Source organism: Diabrotica virgifera, chromosome 5, assembly GCF_917563875.1.
Source record: "Diabrotica virgifera virgifera chromosome 5, PGI_DIABVI_V3a".
Taxonomy (NCBI): Eukaryota; Metazoa; Arthropoda; class Insecta; order Coleoptera; family Chrysomelidae; genus Diabrotica; species Diabrotica virgifera.
In genome coordinates, this window is record NC_065447.1 from 203,636,886 (window position 1) to 203,663,219 (window position 26,334).

General features: G+C 33.5%; 1 protein-coding gene across 1 annotated transcript in view; it reads right to left on the reverse strand.

Moving 5' to 3' along the window:
- Nucleotides 1-1,393: 1,393 nt before the first annotated feature.
- Nucleotides 1,394-26,334, reverse strand: part of LOC126885570 (amyloid-beta-like protein) — an 83,743-nt gene continuing 58,802 nt past the window's right edge. Inside the window, exons 4-9 of the mRNA XM_050652159.1 lie at nt 20,161-20,543; nt 14,576-14,869; nt 13,313-13,503; nt 9,651-9,981; nt 9,382-9,579; nt 1,394-6,898 (exon numbers count right to left, since the gene is read on the reverse strand). Coding sequence (XP_050508116.1) covers nt 6,638-6,898; nt 9,382-9,579; nt 9,651-9,981; nt 13,313-13,503; nt 14,576-14,869; nt 20,161-20,543 — 1,658 coding nt within the window. The 3' untranslated portion in view covers nt 1,394-6,637. The remainder of the gene's footprint in view (nt 6,899-9,381; nt 9,580-9,650; nt 9,982-13,312; nt 13,504-14,575; nt 14,870-20,160; nt 20,544-26,334) is intronic.

Below are 26,334 nucleotides of genomic sequence, written 5' to 3' on the forward strand. Positions count from 1 at the left end.
TTTATTCCTTTTATTTGCACCATACTGTCGGTGGAAAATAGTGTCGCGCACGCTTGATTAGCAATTAAAAAACAAAGGAGTTTTGAATATTGTATTGCAAAAAACTCTTCGGGATTTCATCAATCGATGTTTAAAGAATATCTACCTACCTTGGCAACATTCAAATTTTCAGTTTTTCACATAGTTTTTGATGGTTAAAAATGGCCGATTTCGCAATTTTTCAATTTTTAATCGCTTATATGTCAAAAACTATCATTTTTAGAGAAAAGTCACTAAAGACCTTTTCTGTTTGGAATGATCCAAAAACCTAAAACTTTTTTCCATGCAAAAAAAAATAATTTTAGGAAAAAAACAAAAAAAAACGTTTAAAAAATTTTTGACCACCTTTTGGTCCTGGCAACATGCAAATTTGTTAAAAGGAGTCCTTTTTGAGTAAGATTGTGCAAAAAATCCGAATCACAATATTTTTCCTAGCGGATGCACAGTGGCTTTCTGGACTATCAGGTCTCTACTACATAATAGATGTTTCATTTTCACAAATTTTGCCTCGCTATTTCTATACGGCTTTTAATCTCTTGTATTTGTTCTGCGTTTTGACTAACCAATATTCCTAGATATATAAATATGTATCTTTCTATCTGGATATTATTAATACGGAGTGTCTCGTCTTTTGGATGTTTTGTAGTGACCATGAATTTTGTTTTCTTTAAAGTTCATTTTAATACCATATATGGTACACTTTCGTTCAGCCGTTCCAATATGTTTGTCAGACTTTGTAGAGTTGAAGTCAATATGACAGTATCATATGCATATCTTATATCTTTAAGGATTTCAACATTTATGATCATCCCATCCTTATACTCTCCTAAAGCTTCTTGGAAGATGGCTTCGCTATATGTATTAAACAGCAGTGATGACAATACACAGCCCTGTCTTACACCCGAAGAATTTCTATTTCTTCCTACATTTGATTCTCAATTCTTACTTCGACTTTCTGGTTCCAGTAGAGGTTTTATGATATATTAATTAGTTTATCGCGCTGGACCTTGTCAAATGCTTTTTCAAAATCAATAAAGTATGTGTACCTACATGTCTTGGTTCATGTCTAGATTTCTTTGCATGAGCACATTTTTACCGAATAATGCTTCTCTGGTTCCCATGCCGTTTCTAAAGCCTAATTGGTTATCACTAATTTCATGGTCCAGCTTTCTGTAAATTCTATTATGGATTACTCGTAGGAATACTTTCAAAGCATGTCTCATTACAATTTCACGGTTTTCTAAGCATTCTTTTACATTTTGCTTCTTAGGAATAATTACGATGTGGATACTAACCATTCTTTTGTTAAAATACCTAATTGATAATAATTGGCATAAGGAGTTAAAAGACACAATAAAATAATAAGTTAGTTTTTATTACATTAAATTTAAAATTACATGGCCACAAAACATATAATAACTATCCTAAATGAACTAATCTATCAAGATTAGGTAGATAAAGGTACTAATAGAAATAACACAGCATTTTATTCAAAAAAGAGAATAATAGGAAATTCAGTTAGTTACATATGATATTGGGTAAAAATATTTTACAATTTTTTTCTTATGAAAATTGTTGGGAAAATACTAAATATGCACATCAAACACGCTTTTTGTATATCCTAGCTTTCTGATAGTGATTTTAAACAGTGGCAAACACAAAGAGAAAGGTACTTTATCGATTCAAGCTATCAATTGAAAAGCTCCCTTAAACACTGATGACTTACCCACCAAGAAAAAACCCTTTACAACACTTGGATTCCAATTTTCAGTATAAATACTATATGGTTTAACATCAATCAACAACAACACTGGCTTGAATCCTTTTACAACCTTTTTTTAAACCTTTCCTTCATTCAATTCTGCATTGGCTGCATTTGGTAACCTCATAGCTTACCTGTTCAAACTATATTACTTGTAGTTATATAATGAGCTTTATAAACACCAATCTAAAAGTCTTTTACTTCTGCATCATCATCTTTCCCTTACTGTTCTAAAGATATTTCTGTTGTTGAGATTAATTTTTGAGAATCAATCAATGCTGTTTATAATGAATCTTCTCACGTCCTATGTTTCGAATTCCTGGTATTGCTGTATAAGCTGTATTGTTGCTTTGTAATTGAAGATCCTTTGGCAAATACTGGTATAGTTAATAATATACTGGTATAGACGATAGATGATCATTAGATGATCTTGTGAGCGATTATTGAATAATATTCACATTTGTCCTAATATAATTGGTAGAACAGCATACACTGACCGACCGCATCAATTTTTATCTCTAATAGGAATCAATAAATTTTGTGCTAATTTGAATTACCTGGGGTGATTAGTGGTCAGCATTTATATGTAACTTATCATTCGCAAAGGATGGCCATTTAGATATAAGTAATGTAAAAAATTATGTAGTAAATAAAGTTATTGTTGTTTAGTAATTAATGTTTAGTTTACGCTTGGCAACTTTTGTATGTCTTCTCTGATTTCAAATTAGTATTTATACTGTTTTGGAATCGTAGCAGATTTAGTGCTTATACCTTCAGACATTCCAAGTAATTTCCTTTATGTTTTAAGCACTAGTTCCGAGTGACACAACACAGTGCTTAGACTTAAAACACGCTTTTTAAAACTTACAAATATACAGTACATAATTATGTGCATCTTTCAAATGTTGTCATCAAAACACATAGAATACTGTGGTCATATTTTCTCTTAGAGGGTAAAAAGCTTTAATAATGTGAATGGGTGTCTTATCTACAAATGGTTAGAGTAAAACATAAAACATCGACTCTTAACTAAACAGAATATGATTATTGCAATCAACCTTGAATATACATACAGTATTGTTATTTTCGTTAAGTTGAATATTTACATTTCAAACCGACAACCACGTCGTTTGAATATTATGCCTGTCACTTTTTTGAATCCCTCCAACATTTGCACGGGTATGAGTATATATCATGGATTCAAATACATTATCTTTGATTTTAACAAATCAACAAAGAATACCGGTGCTATATTACCATACAATATCTTGTTACTTAATCATTTATCCAATCTTCAGTTAGCTCAAACAAGACATATAGTTTATCTCGATGTACTTCAATATTTATGTACGCTATTTATGTACACTTCAATATTTGTGTTGATCAAATATTTTACTTCTTTGCTAGTTGATAGTAGACTTAGTTTTTTTTTGTAATTTTAAAATTCTTTTAGTCTACGATATATAGCTTTCCGCTATATGTTTCATTTAGTTTCACTTCAATTTGTACTCAGAATTTTTACCTAAATGATTGATTAAGCCTATGGTAGCTCAATGTAATTGTAGATAAGTTTGGACAAATCTGGGATAATCAGGTTTCGTTTGAAAGAGTTTATATGAAATATAAGTTGATAAAGTCCAGGAAAACGTGTTCTTAATTATATAATTGATGTGTATATCATTTGGGTCAACCGAATATTTCACCTTTGACTTAAGAGCATCATTGAAAGCACTTTTGATTCCTTAATTGCTTTTTCAGTAACTATCTTTGAGGCTATCAGAGCAACAGTGGCCTGAGCCCAAAAACGAAGTTTTGAGATAAATGCAATATTTGCATTTGTATTTCCAGTATGTATATGGATGGCGCTACAAATTATGTAGCGCCTTGCTGCTTTTATTGATATATTAATCCAAAAATGCTCAATTTGTGGTTGTTCTGATGGTTTTATTTCTGTATTTAGTATATGTATGCATTTTTGTTATATTTTCATGCCAGTAGATAAAATACATAGGTGGGAATATAGGTATTTTGTGGGTATGAGTTTTAAATCATTTTATAATGACAAACCCTCTCCAAAGTGCGCAGTAAAGAATATCAGCACACTTTTCTTTTGCACATACTTTACGGCATTAATCGCAAGTACCAAGACCATAGAAGGGGGCTTATAGTTGTAAAAGATAGTTATAAAAAGCCAAAAAATCTGACAGTTGACCTGCACTATAACTTTGTTCTATAGTACGTCCCACCTTGACTTTACAGTATAAGGAACATAGGCAATGCAGTCCTTATGAGAGTTTTTAGCGCGGTGATGCCGATTTTATCAAAAAGAATTTGTAATCAAACATTAGAGAGATTAAATTAAAACTGTTTTAGAAAGGCAATCTACAATTTTAGGATTCATATGCGTAATAAGTATAGTTATATCAAATAAACTTAAAGCATATGAATCCTAAAATTGTAGCTTGCCTTTCTAAAACAGTGTTCATTTAATCTCTCTAATGTTCGATTACAAATTCTTTTTGATAAAATCGGCATCACCGCGCTAAAAACTCTCATAAGGACTGCATTGCCTATGTTCTTTATACTGCAAAGTCAAGGTGGGGCGGAGTATAGTTCTATTTATTTGTATGGGTATGGGTACGATTATTTGACAGCTGCATATCATATTTGCAGTTTTTTACAAAATTTAATAGCCCACTAAAACGGTAAACAGATTTTTACTATTACTAATTTTAAACACATACATTTGATCATTCCTTCTGATGTCTCTACAATTCTTTTAGGTTCAGTAATAGTAGATTTTTTCACAATCATTATTGTTTCACAAATATGGCATTAAAATGATGTTCACTCGGTGCTGGTGCTTCAACTAAGTTTTACAATATTTATGGTTATGGTATTATATCAATATTGAAGTGAACGACCATATAGCTCAGCAGCAAGCTACTGGCTTCATAAGTCAGAGCGCACGAGTTCGAATCTCGGAACAAACAACGACATTTTCATTTCTAAAAATGATACGAGCCGTTCACCGTGCTTCGGAGGGTACGTTAAGCCGTTGGTCCCCCTGGGCTAGTGTGCATCGACACTATTAGTTACTTCAAACAGGGTTAAAGATGCAGTGGCGCTGGAACCTGCCCGAAAGAATTTCTCCGACAAAAATGCCATACGATGTTATTATTATGAATATTGAAAATAAAACTTTCTTAACAAATCGAACCTTTGATGGCAAACCGTTATCAGTAATATTTATAATAAGTCAACAATAAATTGGTCTATTTTGCATAGTCTTCTGTTATTCTAGAAAGATTTCGATTTACTATAACCTAGCCTGTCTTCTATATAGATTTTCTTATAGATATCTGGTCATTTTTATGCTTATTTTGAGATCCGTTTCCCTTGTGTTGGCGGAACGATACCATCAAAGTCTTTACTTTATCTATTTAAGGTTATGTTAGGTTAGGTAAGGATTATTCCCACATAATTGTAAACTATTTATCCCGTTACTTCATCTACTATATAATTCTCTAACACTGCGTTTTACTATTTATTTTCTCTTGCTTGAATAAGATAGAGAAAGAAAAGAATAGGTACTCAGTAATTAACGAAAATAACAATACTTGTAAGTAATCATCCATCGCCGCCGATACAACCTCCCAGAAAGTACCACTTATCATTTTCCATCATTTCAGAATACATCTCTATCTACTCTTTATCTTTAAACATATCTGTCCCTAACTTCTATCCTCGGAAGGTGTGACTTAATATTGTGCTACATATAGACGGCCATTGACCTCTTCTGTTAGTGAGACTCAAGAATATTAGTGCCAATGTACCTAGTTACTATATAAAATTATAATACCATGTTATTGCTTTGAGTTACAGAAGGGAATTGTTTTATCAAAATATGGAAGAAGTTTTTGTGTCAGTTGTCAAGTGTCAATTTAGTGTCAAATTGTGTAGTTTATTTTAGGTTAGGTTTACTGCAAAAACTAAAGTAATATTTAAATGTAAAATGTAGAGGATTTAGATTGGACTATGTTGAAAAAATATGTCATTATGGCACTTAATGTTGAATGATGCTTAGGGCTAAATATGGCTATGACAGTGATATTCGTGAGCTCAGTAATAAAATTATAATTAGTGAATAAAGCTGATAAATTCAATAACAAAAATAAAACGACTGTACAAAAGCTTGTCGATTAACATGCATTTTTTATAATCTAATTTTTCATTAGGTATTAAATATGGAGGGTACCATATACATCTAGCAACTAATATAAATATCGCGGACGATACACCTGTTCAATGTCTACCTAGTATCGCGTTAGTCTGTTAGGGCATCGTCCCGATATATTTCGCTATATAAATGAATACGTTTAAACATTGGACTGTCATATGCAAAAATTATTACTTCCTATTAAGTTTTCATAATTTTTTTTTGTTCAAAATATGTATATCTCATTTTGCATATGTAGAATTATTATCGAGTTGCTTATTTAAGTACAAGTAACACACAATTAATGGAATGATTAGATTCCCAGTAGCATCAAAATAATATCAAACTTAACAAAGGTACAATGGTGGCTCCCAGCAAGTAACGCGTACTGACAAACTACAATTCTGCCAAATTATTTACAAAGAAAAAATATCAAAGTTAATATCAAATAATACTGCAATCATTTTCCTTAGAAACATTTTTAGTTGTGAACAAAAGCAGAAACTTGAGTATGTATTTACTTACTGAGAAACAACATTGCCATTTTAGAAAATAATACCTAAAATGTGCTGCCAGGCAAAAATTACGCTCCGAAAGATCGAAATTAACACACCAATTTACTCTTTAACTTCAAAATACTTGTAAGTCGGATTTTCGTAGCCGTTGATTTGCATGTTGGCTACGTGTCTTTCTTCTGGTGTAGCTGCTTGATCTACCTCGACGAAGCCTTGGCTCTGGGGAGATCTGGCTGTTTTGCGTCTAGCTACCGCAACTCCTACCACTAAGGCTGCCATTAATGCCATTCCTGCGAACGCCAATGTGAAGTACACGCTCTTGCCGTCTTTGCGAGCAAATATCTCTCGTCGTACAGAATATGTCTAAAAAATAAAACATATGAATAATGAGTACACTAAATCATATGCTAACAATTTATACAAAATAAACTTGACTAAAATAAAAAATAAAAATTTAAAATTTATTATTGTGTAACGTTTGAAAAAACCAACATTAGTTTTATATCCTGTCTCCGAGAATATCTATTTTTCTAATTTATTTTGTGAAGTTGATCCTATCGTAAATGTTCTGAACCGCCTCTGCTTCTAAATATTACAAATTATTTCACAACATAAAGAAACATTCCACTAACATAAGCTTGAAACCTTTCCTTTCTTGTCTAATTAACGCGTAGATACAAATACCTACTTCTCCTATAAATTATGCATTGGCCTGATCCCAACAAATAAGTTTTTGTAGATTTTGCGGCGTTAAGGACGAATTTGGCTTGCAAGTCCGCAGTTAGGACAAGTTAAGAGTTTTCGGTGAAGGTTGCAGCGCTAAGGGGAAAGTCAGTTTCAATTTTACCACCGCAAGAGGAACTCCGGACAGATTGCGATCAAAGAAACATCTAAAATGGATGCGCAATTGTTTGATTTGATCTGATACTACGGGCAGACTGTAGTTACTAGTTTTGATAATTGGTTTCAAGTAGTGATTTCGTTTGTTCGTTCATAGTTGGTTAGGAGAAATCAAATTTCCTTTATTGGATTTTTAAAATGAAAAGCCCATGAAATGGATACCTCGACTTAGATAATGACCGGCTTTGTGTGGATGTTCTGTTCCCTTTTTTTGAAGTTTGGTAAAATGTTATCCTCTATTTGAAGTCCCAGATGAGATGTCTGGTTTTGTTTCAGCTTTTGTCCTGTTTCCCATTGTCTAAAGCCTTTTGTCGTCGTCAATAATTGAAGATTGCCCCGCCCACCTATTGAATGACACACGGAAATGTTTGTTTAGTGTGATGTCACCAGGAAATGTTTTTTTACTTACAATTGCAGTTGGTGAAAATTTTTTAATATTTTTTATAGATTGCTTTCAATATGGTAAAAATTTTGAAAAAATAATGATTGTAAAACGTTTAATATCTGAATATCCTTTGTCTTGTTTTGTTATTCTAGCTATCTAAGTATTATTTGTTTAAAAATAAAGCTCTAATAATGTGTAAATTAAATAATATGGAATGACATCTGACAGCTACATAATTTTGAAATATGTAGGTCAATCTTGTTTTGAAATACACTGCTCAATAAAGTTTGAATATTTTTTGTACATATTCGTAAAAGTCATATAAAAGTTATAATTTTTTTATTATTGTCATTCCTGTAGTAAAGTCTGTATTTCCTGTTTGAGAATGTTTTTTCTGATTAATAAAAATAAAGTTTTAAAGTTTTAATAAATATTTTAACAACGTACCTATTTTTATTTCTGTAACCCTTTGGAAAATTATTAACCAGATTTCTAATAAAACTGTAATTGATAACATGGGATGTACAAAATGTACAAAACGTGGGAATACATAAAGAAGTGGATTAGTGGATCATTGAAGTCATCAATAACACAAACCCCAAAGAAAAAATACAAAGGAAAAACATTGGATGACTGAAGATACCCTCAACCTTGTAGAAGAAAGACGAAAACTTACAAGCGACACATCAAATTCAATCAAAAAGAGAAATAGAGATAGGTACTTTAAACATAACTACAAATCACTTGTACAGAGGGGACAAAAATAAATATATTAAAAACATGTACACAACTAGAAGAACATGCTGCCCGCCAAGAATCTAGAGACCAAAAGTCAAATATCTAAAGAGAGAATTGAAACCTCAGGCACAGATAATAATCAAAGATAATAGTGGACATACCACAACAAACCCAAAAGGTATCGTAGCGGTGTAAAAACAATATTGCGAAATACTATTTTCTCTAACATCGACCCAGACAATAATACAGAGAAAAGAAATTATGAAAATGAACCTCCACTACTGAAATCAGAAATTGAGGCTAAAAATGACTAAAATTCAGAAAAGCGGAAGGGGAAGATGGAATAATAGCTGAGACACTCGAAGAAATGGGAGAGACAGGGATGGAAGTTATGGTTAGAATCTGCAATGAAGTCTCGAATATTGGAAAGTGGCCAAATGACTGGGATACGCTCTCTTTTATTCCCATATAAAAAAGAGATCAATAACAGATTGCAATAATTACCTTGCACCATGCAGTAGCAATAATATCCTATCACCATCATCAATGAAAGATTAAAATCAATTCTCTTACCACAGATTCCCCAAGAACAATGCGGATTCGTTTCAGATATGGGAACAAGAGAACACATTCTTAATATTCGTCAAATTATAAAGAATCCCGAAAGTTTAATATAGAAACATATTTGTGCTTTGTTGCCAAATCGAACTATCGAAGGCCAAGGCCATACTCACTGGCGCTAGTCACACTATTCCCAGTAAAAATATTAAATTCTAACAATATTCATAATTCGGTAAAAATAAAATATTTATTTTATACTTACAGGTTCACCGTGACTAATATCGTGGCTCATTACATGTGCTACTCTTATGATGTCTTGTCTGTGACTGGCAGCTTTAGCGACTTGTTCTACAGCTTCCTGCACTGCAGCATCGTCAACATTGTGGTTCTCAGAAGTTGCTGTTATTGAGTTGCTCATTATTTCAGAGAAAGTAATTCCTGACGTAGGTAGAGATGTGGTCTAAAAATTTTGATAACAAATAACAATCAGCTTTGCTTTGAAAGAGGTTTAAAATTTATTTTTATACTTACGGATGTTTTTTCCTCAGGCAACGATTCATCTTCCATATCCTCATCATCAAAATTGCTGATTTTCTTACCCAAAGCTTCTTCGACTCGCTTCTTTTCTTCTTTTAGCTCTGATTTTTCCTTCTTTCTTTGTTCTTTTCTTTCCTTTTCTTGGATTCTTTGACGCTCTCGTTCGGCTTGTTTGGTTGCAACTTCCGACTTGTATTTGTCCAAAATAGCCTGTTCAGCATCAGATGTCATAGCCAATAGAGAACCAGGAGTTTCATCTTTTGATCTTAAAGCCTGGATGTAATCGTCCATGAGTTGCCCAATTTTGGCTGCCAAATCAGGGTATCTAAAACATAAATATTGTAATTAATTTTTTTCGTTTGATCAGATTATGTAGGTAGATGCACCTGACAAATCAAAAGATGCCACAAAAACGACGTTTTATGTTACATTACGGGAAATATAACATTCATACGAAGAAATTCACATTTAAGTAAAATAAAACAAAATATTCCTCATACACAGATCCCTATTAGCACATATTGGTATATATTATGCTATAGTCAGTTCGCTAAACTCGAACACAACTGGCTAATGAGTTTAGTAGGTATTTTTTTTTGTTTTTTGCCAATTTTGCCAAAATTCGCACAATTACTAACTATTTAGTAATTTTTTTTTGCCAATTTTACGAAATTGGCAAAATCACTTGCTAGTTGTGTTACTAGCTAGTTGTCACTAACCAGTTGTGTCTGAGTTTAGCGAACCGAGTATACTACAATTTCTAAATCAGCTTCACATCTGCCAATACTTATCGGGGAGCAGACGTGAAAACGGACCGCGGTCCACTGGTTGGAGTAGTCCGAGTGAAATTTAATCAGATTACAAAAGAGATTACCAAAAAGAAAACCACAAGGGAAACCACGAAAATAGGGATCCAAGTCACGTTAAATGAGCAAGAAACATCAGCTTGGACAAGAGTAAAATAAGAATATTATTATGGAAAAAGTGCCTAAAGAAACTGTTTGAATACCAATGAGGTAACACCTTTGAGCTAGAAGAAGAGATAAATGATGGACCGAGAATATTGTAGCAGAAATTTTATTCCGCAATAACGTAAAGGATGGTAAAGTAGCAAGTAGCGATAATATACAAGTAGAAATACTCAAACTAGTGAACAACGAATCAATAGCATTAATCACAAAGATAATATAAATACAACTCTGGAAAAATACCAACAGAATGGCTGAAGTCTGAGTTTATTGCACTTCCAAAATGAAATGAACACCGTAGGATAAGCCTTAAGAGTCAACTGTTTCCAATGACAGTCCACATGAAAATTTACAAGGTGTATGAAGCAAAATTTCCCCCCACCACTTCGGGTTCATACCTGCTATTGGTACGAGAAGGACTTAGTCCAGAAAGCCACTGCGCATCCGCTAGGAAAAATATTCTGATTCGGATTTTTTGCACAATCTTACTCAAAAAGAACTCCTTTTAACAAATTTGCATGTTGGCAGGACCAAAAGGTGGTCAAAAATTTTTTAAACGTTTTTTTTTTTTTGTTTTTTTCCTAAAATTATTTTTTTTGCAGGAAAAAAGTTTTTTTTAGGATTTTTGGATCATTCCAAACAGAAAAGGTCTTTAGTGACTTTTCTCTAAAAATGAGAGTTTTTGACATATAAGCGATTAAAAATTGAAAAATTGCGAAATCGTCCATTTTTAACCCTCAAAAAATATGTAAAAAACTGAAAATTTGAATGTTGCCAAGGTAGGTAGATATTCTTTAAACATCGATTGATGAAATCCCGAATAGTTTTTTGCAATACAATATTCAAAACTCCTTTGATTTTTAATTGCTAATCAAGCGTGCGCGACACTATTTTCCACCAACAGTATGGTGCAAATGAAAGGAATAAATTCGTTATTTCGTAAACCGGCGACTTTAAGGAAAAATCCCGAAACAGGTTGATTTTTATTTTTATGTTATGATATTGTGGCATATACGGTATACTAGTGACATCATCCATCTGAACGTGATGACGTAATCGATGATTTTTTTAAATGAGAATAGGGGTCGTGTGCTAGCTCATTTGAAAGGTTCTTCAATTCTCTATTCAGTAATATAAACATTTACATAATTATTTATACAGGGTGTCCAAAATTTTTTTATTAAATTAAATTATTTGACAAAAAAAGAGGTAGAAGGACACCTTGCATAAATAATTATGTAAATGTTTACATTACTGAATAGAGAATTGAAGAACCTTTCAAATGAGCTACCACACGACCCCTATTCTCATTTAAAAAAATCATCGATTACGTCATCACGCCCAGACGGATGACGTCACTAGTATACCATATATGCCACAATATCATAACTTAAAAATAAAAATAGACCTTTTCGGGATTTTTCCTTAAAGTCGCCGGTTTACGAAATAACGAATTTATTCCTTTCATTTGCACCATACTGTCGGTGGAAAATAGTGTCGCGCACGCTTGATTAGCAATTAAAAAGCAAAGGAGTTTTGGATATTGTATTGCAAAAAACTCTTCGGGATTTCATCAATCGATGTTTTAAGAATATCTACCTACCTTGGTAACATTAAAATTTTCAGTTTTTCACATAGTTTTTGAGGGTTAAAAATGGCCGATTTCGCAATTTTTCAATTTGTAATCGCTTATATGTCAAAAACTATCATTTTTAGAGAAAAGTCACTAAAGACCTTTTCTGTTTGGAATGATCCAAAAAACCTAAAAAAACTTTTTTCCATGCAAATAATATAATTTTAGAAAAAAAAACAAAAAAAAACGTTTAAAAAATTTTTGACCACTTTTGGTCCTGGCAACATGCAAATTTGTTAAAAGGAGTCCTTTTTGAGTAAGATTGTGCAAAAAATCCGAATCAGAATATTTTTCCTAGCGAATGCGCAGTGGCTTTCTGAACTAACTTTGTTTTCAGTAAAAGTCTTGTTCCAGAAATGCAGATATGTCAAATGCGTACGCATATCCTGTTTGATCGAGAACAGCAAGCCAAAGTGATTCCAATACTAAAAGAAGCAGGAATTAACCAAGATTTGAAAATAATTAGAAACTTTTACTGGAATCAGACTATAAATCTCATAGTTGAAGGCGAACACACCGAATATGTGAAAATCATGCGTGGAGTGACACAAGGCTGTATCTTGCCTCCTCTATTTATCGAAGCTTTGCAGGCAACTGTAAAATGCATTCTAATAAACGGGTACCGGCTAAATAACATAAAATATGCAGATGGCACCACAGTATTTGCGGACAACCTAGAAGACCTACCAGTCCTTATGAACAAAATGACATATTAGTCAACAATATGGACTCAACATAAACGTAAAAAAGACAACCATCACGAAAATTAGCAAGAAAAAGATAACAGAATGTCAACTCTACGTCAATCAAACATCAGTAGAAAGAGTGATGCCATACAACTGTTTCGGCACCATAAATGAAGAATGGACCAACAACCAGGAGATAAGGGCGCGCATTGGAAAAGCCTCATCTTCATCCTTGTAAGATATGCCCTCTTGGAGCCATCCTGCAAGGAAAATATTTGGAAAGCGAGGTCCAGGAAGAAGGAGAACATAAAATTGTTACACGGACATGAGGTTATAAAGTTATTTTAACCATTATAGAATGAAACATACCTCTGTAACATCTGCATACTTTGATTAACGGTTCTATCAATATCAGTTAAACGTTCAAGTGTTCTTGGTTGTTCTCGTGCGGCAGCTTCTATGCTGTTAGCCAAAAGATGGCGGTAGTGGCTAATGGCGTGAGCTCTGTCTTTGTGGAGTGATCTGAGTAGTTTCTGAAGACATTTCTGAACACGATGAGTCTAAAAGTATGAAAAAGGTAAGTATAAAAAAAATTGTTTTTAAAAGTCCAACAATTATTGTAAGTTAAAAATTATAGTTTTGTTGATTAGGTAGTACACTCACCGGCACAATTAATTATAAAACATAAAAAATCAGTCAAAACCTTTAACACAGAACTTTAATCAAAAATAAAAAGAATTAACAAAATTATAAGTAACAATAATAAAAAAAAATCAAACAAGATACTGTATATTATGTCCACCACCAACATCTCTACATAACCTAACTTTTCTTGTTAAGTTAAGTTTTCTTGCTAATAATAGACATGCACTAGGTTTGTTCCAACTCGATACAAAACCGTTCTTGAACAGTTCGTGAACCGCGCAGTAACGAAAAATGTGTTACTGCGCATAATTATTCGTTATTACGATTCAAGAACGGTTTTGTATCTAGTTGGAACAAACCTTATGTATAGCTATCTATGTCGTTCAGAGCCACCTATGATGACAATAATTTTGGATCACACGTTATTTATGTGAGTTCACATATTAGAAAAAACTGTAATTTTATGGCCGTCGCGCCGTGGAAATTTGAATTTGCTCTCCTGAAAAGTACCAAAAATGGACATATCTGCTTTTGGCAAACGACCACTGAATTATTAGCGTCTCTTTGCAAAGACAATAACGTCGACTTTGCAAAGTAACAAGACACTTACTCAACACACTACACATTACAGTAGGTACCTAATTGGAAAAAAATCCACTGTACCATGCTAATGGCCATTAGTTGTCGAGGAATAGGCTAAAAAAAATTATGTTTGTTTAAATTTTCTTCTAAGATTTTTAAACATTGGATTTTTGCTAAACATCCCTTAAGAAACGACTTTTTTTCAATAATGTTATTGTTTTCTTTTCCTCAAATGTAGTTTTCACCCTATCTTTCATAAAATGTGGTCCAAGATTGACAATTTCTGCAAATTGAAAGAAATACAAGGTGGGCGGTTAATTTTGCCGGTGAGTGTATATTTAGAATATTTCATTATCTTCAATCCTATGCAATATTGATTTCATAATTAATGTATACTATACTTACATTTGGTGGTACATCATTCAAAGCTTGGGTATAACATGACATAGCTTCCTTCTTTCTTTGGTTGATATGAGCTAATACTCTTTGCTGATGCATGGCTGCCAATTGGTGCTTCTCAGCATCACCTTCTTCTTCGAGAGCTTGCACAGTCTGTTGGAACCTTTGAGTCATTCTCTGTTTGAATTCGTCAGCACCTCTTGGATCGGTCTGTCGCATATCTTGATATCGTTCTTCCAGATCTGACCAGTCCTTCATCACCCTGGTGACTTTCTCACGGTGGGTTTCTTCAAGTCGTTCCTACAAAATAAATAAAATGTAGATTCTGTTCAAGATGTCTTGGAATTTAAATAGATATTTTTGAAGTGAAAACTTCTTTAGGGACGTTGTGCCCTTTTTAGATGGAGAAAAAGTATTGAATTAACGATCGTCATCGCGACCGTCATTGCTTCGACGAACTAATTTTTGAAGTGAAAACTGCTTTAGAGACGTTTTGCACTTTTTCGATGTGGAAAAAGTATTAAATTAGCGACCGTCATTGCTTAAACGAAATAAGTTTTTGAAGTGAACACTTCTTTAGAGACGTCGTGCTCTTTTTAGATGGAAAAAAAGTATTGAATTAGCGACCGTCGTAGAAACCATTCTACGATGGGTGAAAACATGCCTATAAGATGGGCCGGACATGTACTAAGATCAAATGGTGAAATAGCAGTTCCAAACGGTTCCATCTCCAGAACATTCTGGCGGAAGCACGATATATGTGGAATCGGTGGAGAAAGACGTACGGTATGTGGAAGGTCACACAATAGCTAGAGGTGGCGAAGTCTGGAATGATCGAGAATAACGTTATTTTCTATTTAAGCGGATAGCGCATTTATTTGAGTTTAATTTAAGCTAGAGATTTGTAAAGAAAACTTGTATAAATAAATTAATAAAGTCGTATATAAATACGAACGCTCGTTTGAATGTTACAGTGGTGTCGGTGTGGAGTGTAAATAAATTAAAAGACTTTTGAACTTTATTCGTCGGGAATAATTAAATTGTTCGGTATTCGAAAAAAGTTTTAAGACATTTTGAAAAGTACGTGTGTGCCGACCAAAGATGTTACTAGAAGAACTTTCGTAAAACAGCTCCGTGAACAATTAGAAGAGTACGAGTTAGATGCCACTGGGTCCAAGAAAGTCCTGAAAGCACGACTCGAGGAGGTCCTCAAGAAGAATGGAGATGACCCAAAAACGTTCCACTTCCAGTCAGCTCTTATCGAAATTCGAAAGTGTTTCTCAAAAGATCGATGAAACTTCTAAAAAGAATAATGAGAAATTCGACGAGACTTCTCAAATAATTAAAGACGTTTCTCAAAAGATCGACGAAACTTCTATAAAGAACAACGACAAACTTGAAGAAGTTAGTAGAAAAAGCGACGAGAAATTCGAAAACGTTGCTAAAAAATTTGACGAGACTTCTCAAGTAATTAAAGAGGTTTGTAGACAGAACAACGAAAAACTTGAAGAAGTTTGTAGACAGAACAACGAGAAATTCGAAGAAGTTTCTGGAACATTCGATAAGATACAAAAAAGTGTAAACGACAATAAAGAAATACTAGAAGAGAAGATCAAACAACTAGAGACTATGGTAACCAACACGAAGTTCTAGCCTCAGCTAATGCAGTAGTTTTAGCCGTAGAAGAGAAGATCAAAGAATTAGACAGCATGATAACCGATACAAAAGAAGGTCCGTATGAAGTTAAGAGGAAAATAAATGACGTAATATACAGAATTAAGAAGTTGCCAAACGGTAAACCAAAAGTGATTCACATAAATCGTCTTGCACCATATGCTGGCTCAAATGAAACAGAAGAAGCCCGAGTCCTCCAACAGGAGATGAAAGATGCATCACAGGCCAAGTTTTAAGGAATGTATGTCAAATTACGCAGAGAGAAAGAGTGCTAGATTCGGCGTGACAACAGAAGTTCAGCAAGATCTATTTAGTGTTCCAGAAAACGTCTCTCTAGCCCACTGTGTTGCCCAAGACCTCGAGATGACTAAAGCAATTTCGTCCGTATTCAATAGGAAGTTCGGCCGCCTGGACGAGTTAAGAAATCAGCAGCCTAAAATTGGAAGAGTACTGGGATTGGAATATGGTCCTCGATCTTTGCTGTATATGGTGACCAGGGAGTCATATACGGAGACGCCAAGCTACGAGAACATATGGCGTGCTTGAACTAATTTGAAGAAAATCGCGTGTAATTATGACATAAAAGATTTTGCTTTACCAAAAATAGGCCATGCAGTAGAAAATCTGGATTGGAAGATTGTGAGAAGCATGCTTGAAGTGATCTTCAGAGAAACTGGCGTACGAATTACTGTGTGTTGCATGAACCCGAAGATGTCGTACCCTTCAAAGACAGTAGACTGTTATTTCTTCTTAAAGGGTGTATGCAGAGCTGGAGGGTCGTGTAGATTCCGCCATCCTGGGCCTTCATCTAGAGTTGCTGATCGGGACGCTCAGATCTTAAGAGGGGAGCAATGTAGCAAAAGAATGAATCACCGGCCGCAAGTAGCAGTTCCAAACGGTTCCATCTCCAGAACATTCTGACGGAAGCACGATATACGTGGAATCGGTGGAGAAAGACGTGCGGTATGTGGAAGGTCACACAATAGCTAGAGGTGGCGTAGTCTGGAATGATCGAGAATAACGTTATTTGCTATTTAACCGGAGCGCTCTTTTATTTGAGTTTAGTTTAAGCTAGAGATTTGTAAAGAAAATTTGTATAAATACATTAATAAAGTCGTATATAAATACTAACGCTGGTTTGAATGTTACACTACTAAATATAAGCTTCTAGGAGAGAAGGCCGATTGCAGAAGGTCAGTTGGTCATCCAAGAGAAAATGGAAGGATGCTGTAACGAGTGATCTACTTAAGATGGGGATACAACAATTGGAGATTATTACACAAGACCGGCAAGCATGATTAAAAAAAATATATCAAATCAAGCATTTATTAAGAACACATAGGTATACATGAAATGCCAATTATTGCCTTTATGACTTTATGTATAAGTATTTATCCAAATAGTTCAAGGGAATCTTATAAATTGAACGTAAGCAGGCTACTCCTTATCAATGCATCTAATTATAAAGTATTACATGTCATGCAATCACCGGTAATTGGACAGTTCTTAGTTATCTATATTCTAAGTGCAATATCTAATTAATCTACGTTTCTCCATGTTTGTAGATAGTTCTCGAAGTAATTTATTCATACGAAGATATCTTCAACTGAATATTCAGACATTCGCTTGTTAATTGCAATTGCTTTATGAGGAATTTGAACAAGTAGGTATGCTACACGTGCCCATCAAAATATTGGAAAGTAAAACTTTATATTCCGGTAAGAAGGATCATTTTAAAAGAAATTATTATCTTAAACATTTGGTTATTGTAATTTACACTCGATTCATTTAATACAATTACTTAGTAGAGTTTAAGTTTAGAGAGCTTAAGAAGACAACAGCAAAAATCTGTGCTGATTATAGAACCATCATTTTGTTAAGCTATTTATTGAAATTTTTTCTAAAGGTAATATTTGGCCTTATACCTATATAATAAATGTTGGGAATACCTAAGGCGAGGCCCCATTAGTCCGTTGCGTTGCGACGTCGCAACGGAACAACGCATTGTATGCCACACCTGCCATCCAAGAACACCATTGTCCGTCGATCCGTTGAAACATCGCAACTGATCGACGCGACGCAGCGCAACGCACTGATGGGACCTCGTTCCAATGCGTTGTTCCGTTGCGACAACGCAACGCAGCGCAACGCATTAATGGGGCCACGTCCCGATGCGTTGTTCCGTTGCGACGTCGTAACGCAACGCAGCGCAACGGAAAAATGGGGCCTCGCTCTGTCACACAGTTTGGTTTTCGTAACGGGTTTGGAACGAGAGAAGCATTGTTTGGGATGAACGTATTTGCTCAAAGATGTCGTAATATACCTGTAGATACTGTTGTTTTATTGACTTCCAAAAGAAATTTGATCGTGTTAGGCACTCTATATTGAGTTTTTAAAACTTTTATGCCTCTTAGTACTTTTTTGATAAGCCAGTGTTTTTCTAGATATTTTGAATATTTGTCGAATCCACCACATATTTGTATATGGTTAAATATGATTATAGGGACCTGTTAATAATCTGAAAATTTCTTTATAATTTACATTTTTACGTATATTTTGAAATATATCTAAAAAGAAGCCACATCTTGATAAATTGTCGCTTATCAATAGTAATACCACTAGTGATTCAATTTTCGCGATAAGTCTGTCGATTTACTTCTAAACGAAACTGAGTTGCTTGAAAACACCACGAGTCCGTAGGACGAGTGGTGTTTTCTTTAAGCAACTCAGTTGAGTTTAGAAATAAAAGACAGACTTATAAGATAAATTAAATCACGAGTGGTATTTTATTAGACTATTTCACGAACAAAGTGATAGGTCAAAAATTCAGTAGAATGAGAGGAAGGAATTTAATAATAATATTTTTCTTGTACCAATTTTCCAGTAGTGTTCCATATGGTTTTAATAACACTCTCCTTGTAATCACTACCATCAATTTTTCGCATGTTGAAGGCCCAGTCTTTTAGAATGAATGCTAGTCTTTCGTTGTTATTTTCTGCATCTAATTTGTAGTTGCGATCCACACAGAATATCATAAATTGTCTCCATATATAAGATTTAGATTTTCTTGTGTTACTCGGTATATTTTCTTCAATGTTTTGGTTTATAACTTCGTTTGAAGTACCACCGAAACGACTCATTTTGACGTATACAGCTACAATAATTTTTTTGGCAAACGTCAAACTTTGCTTTGCGATCGGTATCCATGGTTACGTCGTTGAAAACACGAAGCTGATAGACCAATCAGAATTGAAAGACAGTTGGTGTTTTCGCGATAACACAAGCTGTCTTTGGTTTGTGATTGGTCAGATTATGTGAAAATTTTAAGATGAGTGAAATAGTCGAAAAAATACTGAGAGACAAAAAAGTTTTAAATACTAATGGTACCACAATAATAGTATAATTGGAACGAATACAGACATTTGAGGGTTTAAAGGAACAAAACCTCCATAAAAATTGTATGTAAACATATTAAAAAAGAAGCCGCATCTCGATAAAACCTGGCTTATCGAAAAAATACTAAGAGGCAAAAAGTTTTTAAAACATTGTGTTTAACTAACAGTACCACAATAATAACTTAAATGGAACTACACAAAAGTTTGGGCGGGTTTAAGGGAACAAACCCCCATAAAATTTTTATGGGATGTACAATTTTCACTGTTATTTTTTTTAACATGTTCCTGCCATAAGAATGCCACATGTCCATTTTCAATAAAACATCCCTAATATTTTTCGATATTTTGAATAAAAACGATTTTAATTTTGTAAATATAAAGGGCTGTAACATTTTTTATATGCGCATTTGAACTAAGGTAAGTTAGATTCAATCGAACTATTTTTGGTCCCAGAATATGTGATTTAATTTATGACCTGCATTTTTGTTACACCCTGTATAAACTAAGCCAAAGTAGCCCTACCTGTGCTTGTTTGTAGCTTTCATGTTCATTCCTGGGATCAAAATGAGTAAAGTATGGATCAGGAGTAGCAATAGTAGTAGTTCTCTCAGTGGTGGTAGTACTTGGAGTAGTCGAAGGTACTGTAGATTTATACCCAGCGGTAGTACTGGAAGGAGTAGTATCCCAATCAATGTCTTCATCATAAATATCATCGTCGTCATCATCATCTTCGTCATCAATGGTTGGATCATCAGACAATTCAGTTTCGTCAGCAAGGTCTTCGAGATCGTCTTTATCGATTTCCTCTTCAGACTCTTCATCGTCATCATCATCTACGGTATCAAATGCCTCTTGTTCCTTCTTCAAAATTGTTAGATCCACAGGCTTCTTTGGTTTTAGATTATCTAAAATTAAAATGATTCATTAGTAAAATAAGACATTGAATCAAATCAAACCTCAAAAAGTGTTTTGAAAAATAATGAAAATTCAATGTAAGATATACAATATGTCCCGCTAAGTTGAAACCATTTTTATTATTAATTTTACGAAAAAAAAGTATTTTTAATAAAATGCTATGCTAAAAACTTTACACACTAAAGACACATCAGTCCGACAAAATATTTTCGTAGTCAAACGAACGACTGCTATCTATTCAACCGCCGAGTAAAATTAATCCGACATACACCCTTATCTGTATATTCACTGATACATCAAATCTCTGTCAAATCCTCTTGGATTTTGGTTAGTTTAAAACCAACCTTCTTTTATGTAATGACTAAATAAGGGATTCTGTGGTAAATAAAAATGTTATATGCATAATTCGCACATTTATATGCATCTCTTGGAATAAAGTAAACGATATGACATGATTTTACAATTTTCATTAAATATAGTCTCTGAAAATAAGGGATAAAACAAAAAAACCAGGATTGCACGCTCCCAGTGTATTTTTAAGTAGAGCGACTCGTAAATGGAACAGACCCACATAAAATATATAACTTCTCCTGAAATTGCTCTATCTTTATGTCTAAGCTCACCAGACTATTTTATTGCTTCAATAAAATTCACTTATTTTGACGAGCCAAAGAACGACAACCCCAGCAATTGAAAACATAAAAGGACAAGCGAAAGACGGGGCCTCAGATGGTCCGTTGTTCCTTGATAATATGTAGCTCCTATTAGAGTGACAAATATTTGAGTTTCGGTATGTTCTCTTTGAGTTGTAACTGTTCAGCGGATATTGCGGTCGCTGTAGATATTTTGTCTTTGACTTTTTTCGTTCAAAATTGTTCTGTCAAAGTCAACTTAACAAAATAAAAAGGAACTTCCTGAAATATTGTTTAAAGAAAAAAGAATGAAAGAAGAAAAAATGCTAAAAAGGCATATAAAATTTTATGATCTGAGAGGTATCTTAGACAGTTTTACGTAGGTATTTGAGGCAATCTGAAAAATTTTCAGGTAACCCTTCGATGATAACATATATGTACAAAAATGCCGGTCTGGCTGGATGACAGTGGTCATTTTCCCCAAAAATGCCCCCCAAAGTTAAAGAAGGGTAAAAATTGTGATTAAAAAAATATCTTTGAGGTGACTTAAATGTAAATTTAAATATTCAAATATAAAAAAAATAAACAAGCGAGGCGATTTGTGAGGGATTTTAACTCTGCAAAATGCTTGCATGGGCGCCCCAAGATTATTTTCAGAGGGTGCATCTGAACTTCAGTGGATTGTATCTGAATCTATACATACTATTAACCAGTATAAAATATACAACTATACATGTATACCTATGTACTTTCTTTCCGGACAGGGAGGTGAACTTGCTATTTTGAGAGGGTATTTTTTGATATTAAAAATATATAATGTATTCTAAAACAGACAGGATTTTTGGTGAGATTTTCTGCCTGCCAAGTGATCAAAAAAATTACGCGTATATGTGAATGAAGAGCGCTGTAAGCTGCAGTGTGAGAAAGAGTGTATATCAACAGCTGTTTGCGTCCTCGATCGCAGGGATTCTATTCGATAGAGCAAAATCACGTGACCTGACGATAACCTTTTAAGTAAAATTCCCAGATGGTTTGTTTTATTTTATAGTATTGTAGAGACAAGTATAAGATAGAAGCTTGACTCGGTGGAAAAGGTATTTGTTTTTGCTCCAGAGTGTGCATCAAATACTTAATTGCAACATTATTTTTGCATCCAAAAAGCCAATGATTAATATCATCAGCATAACCATTGCAATTACAAAGTTCTGATTCGGATAGTTTTAGTCTATACGCTCTGAGCTTCGCTGGTGGCGCTCCTAGCAGATTACTAATTCAACTTTCACCGGTAATTTTTAAATTTATTATTTAATTGTTATCGCTTAATATTTACAACGCAAAAAAGTAATTAAATTATAATCGATTTTTTTTAAGATTTTGCTAATCATTTTGACGTTCTATTGATAAAATATGAATTTCTTACTTCGGATACTTTCACAATTATCGTATAGATGGCGCTAAGATTAATTTATAATTACATATTACGGAACAGTAAAAAAACTTAAATCCAGTATTTAAAACGTAAGTATATTTAAGGTAAAAATATATACCACAGCTTTGACCAACTAATATTTTTTATAATTAATGTTTTTAATTTTAATTTTAAATTAATCACTTTGACATTTATGTCAAATTTCCGGTAAACGTTTACAGACTTGTCACTACTGGCGCTCGCGAATTTGTAAATATCCCCTCTACGTACGAGCTCACAGCGTATAGGTATATCTTAACAGTGTCATGATTAGAGACGTCTATAAGCATGAAATTTATTTTTATATTTATTGGGGTAACTTCTGAGGTCAAGAGGCTCAGTAGATAAGTCAGGATTGTTGCTTCTATTGCAGAAAACATAGTCATAATCGGCAATATCACAATTTTGTTTTAGACTTTTCTTGCGTGTAGCTGTTAGATCACTTCTATCTAGACAAGTTATTTTTGATCCATTTAAGATTTCCTCTTTAGGAAAAATAGGCCTTGATGTTACCGGAAATACCAAGGTATCCCTATATCCTAACGAAAGTTACAGAAGTATATTCTTTCAGCAGTTTTAGTAGGTTTTCTAAAATTTTAGCGAGAAGACTATTTTTATATAAATGATTACGTGAGTCTACAAAACTTGGCTCAAAATATGACTACTGCACTCTTTACGAATTCTTGTTGCCTCTGCCAGTTTGTTCACATTTTCCGGTGTAACTGTATTGGTGGGTCATCCAGAATAGCTTAATAATGTGAGAGATCCATAATAATGTGAGAGATCGAAAATCGTTTTAGTCTATATGCGTCATTTTTCCAAATACTTCAAATTTATGTATCTATCAAAAATACACTGATAGTCGCATCGCGCTAAAATTTGACATGTATGCCTAAAAAAGGTTAGACTTTCTAGAAACGACACTTATTTATTGTGATTGAACTAATATCGGCAAAGGGGGTTAGTTGTCAGACCGCCTAGTTTGTTGTTATAAAATTCTTCTACATATTTAATCAAGATTTGAAAATTTTCACTACTTCCCACATGATATTTCCTTCTTTTTCTGATATTATTAAGAATACCTTTATTTTCAATAGCGCGTTGCATTCCATTAAATAATTTTTATTGTATTTTCTTGTATGTTTTGTGTCTGGGTTTATATATTTTACTGGTACATTTGCAAGCTTTCTTCTTGTTTAAATTCATATATAAATTATCTTACCAATAATGCACAACTCAATATATACAGCACGTTTGGAACTCTATAACAGTTAATAAAACAATTTTGGCATTTTTGAGATGTGTAAAATTATAAATTTGATGGATCGATAGCTTTATAAATATAAACGCCTTTGATACCCAAAATCGGGATTAACGCGCCATAAAATCTAGTGTTCCTCAATAAATAACCCATTTAAGATTGATACGATGTATTTGGAGCGAGAAACGCATCCACCCTAATGACGTAAATCAATCAAAACTCAAAGTAATCATGTATTCCGAGCCAGCGAATTCGTGTTTCAATAGGCAGATGTATTTATAGAGAGACCGCAATCATTTGTAAATCGGGAACGATTCCCGGTTAGTGATTTACACACAGTTGCTACTAAAATGTCTTTAGTAATGATTTGTGTATGGTGGCTAATTGTTTCAGGTGAGATATATTGCGATTTGGATGGATTAGTTGTCACAGGTGTACAGTATTTTAACCATAGGTACCATTTGGCAGTATATATGTGAATAGTGAACCAGAAAAAACCCAAAATAAATATACAAGTTTATGCTTCATCTGCGGACAAACCAGAGAGCAATATTGAAACTTTCTATGAAAGTTTATCAAGGATACAAAGGTTGGGGAAGAAAAAGTAGAAGAATGCAGAGGAGGATACGGTTTGGGAGCCAGATACAGGGACAAGCTTATTGAATTTCCAAATTTCCAAAACAACAATTTTGTTAAAGCTAATATATTGTTTAAACTGCCAAAGAGAATACAATACACGTACAAGTCATCAGCAGATCAAGAGAAGAGAAATGTAAAAAATCAAGAGATTATCTAAAGTAAATAAAACACAACTAAATGAAGTATCTAAAGAATTAATGTTAAAGAATAAACTCTGCAAAATACTGAAACGGATACAAAATGAATATTAATAAAGAAACTGATAAAAGTCAAAAAGAACTTCTGACACCAACCAGGTACAAAAACAAATAATGGACGACGGAGGACATTTTAGATTTAATGAAACAACCGCCAACATAAAAATTAAGATAATCAGATGTAGAAAAAGGTGGATAAACAAATAAAATACAAAATTAAGCAATCCAAACAATAATGTTTAAAAGAACAATGCGCAGAAATAGAAGAATACCAGAAAAGATATGAGAGTTTTAACACGCACACACAAAATTAACTAATTAACTCACAATAGAAAAAGAAAACCGGGAGTATCGAAAAATGCAAATGGGAAACTGGTGTTGAATACTAACGAAAAGTTAAAGAGATGGACATAATACGTAAAAATAACTCCCTGTGAATCCTGTGAACTACAGACTTGAAGCCTGTGAACTTTTCAATGTAATGAACAATAATTTCAAGAATATACTTGAAATAGCAAGGGAACTAAAAATAAGTGAAGACCAAAATGGTTTCAGGTCCGGGAGATCCTGTGTTGATAATCTCTTAATTAAACAATATATCGTAGGAAAACGACACTTTACAGATTTAAAAAAGGCGTCTGATATAATAGTATCAAGGTTATAATTATATTAGAAAACTTTACACGAACTTGAAGTTTAAAACAACAACAAGACCTACATCCGTGTTAATAATAAGTTATGTTTCCAACTAAAGGGTTAAAACAAGGATATAGCCTACACCCTCTATTATCTAATCTTTATTTAGAAAGAGTTTTATATCTGTGAAGAAGCAGCTGTGCCGGTGGGGATACCAGTGCGCGACAGCTACTTAAACAGCATTTACTTCGTATATGGCCAAGCCATGATTAGATTAGAATAGAAGCTACATATGCCAGAGCATATAATATAAAGAAAGGGACTGAACATAAGTTTGAAAAAAAAAATAGAATAAAAAGATGAAGTTTTCGATCCTAATAGCATTATTAATAATATTTAGAAAATATTAAAATATTACTAAAAGATTTTTAAATCGAAAACTTATTGGTCCATTTCCTTGGTAACACCTCCAAGGCTTCTAAAATTTGCAAGCCAAATGGATGCTGAAGCGAAGAAGACAAGAGGGAATTCAAAAAACTTACAATTCACGACCCCGTCTGTTCAGCTGGTAAATTCCAACAGAAAATGGACCTAGTTACTCGAAGGAGTAAAGACCAATATAAAAATAAAATAAAAACAACTGCATTGCAACTGAATTGAAAATAAAATTTTTATTTTATTTTTATATTGGTCTTTACTCCTTCGAGTAACTAGGTCAATTTTCTGTTGGAATTTACCAGCTGAACAGACGGGGTCGTGAATTGTAAGTTTTTTGAATTCCCTCTTGTCTTGTTCGCTTCAGCATCCAATTGGCTTGCAAATTTTAGAAGCCTTGGAGGTGTTACCAAGGAAATGGACCAATAAGTTTTCGATTTAAAAATCTTTTAGTAATATTTTAATATTTTCTAAATATTATTAATAATGCTATTAGGATCGAAAACTTCATCT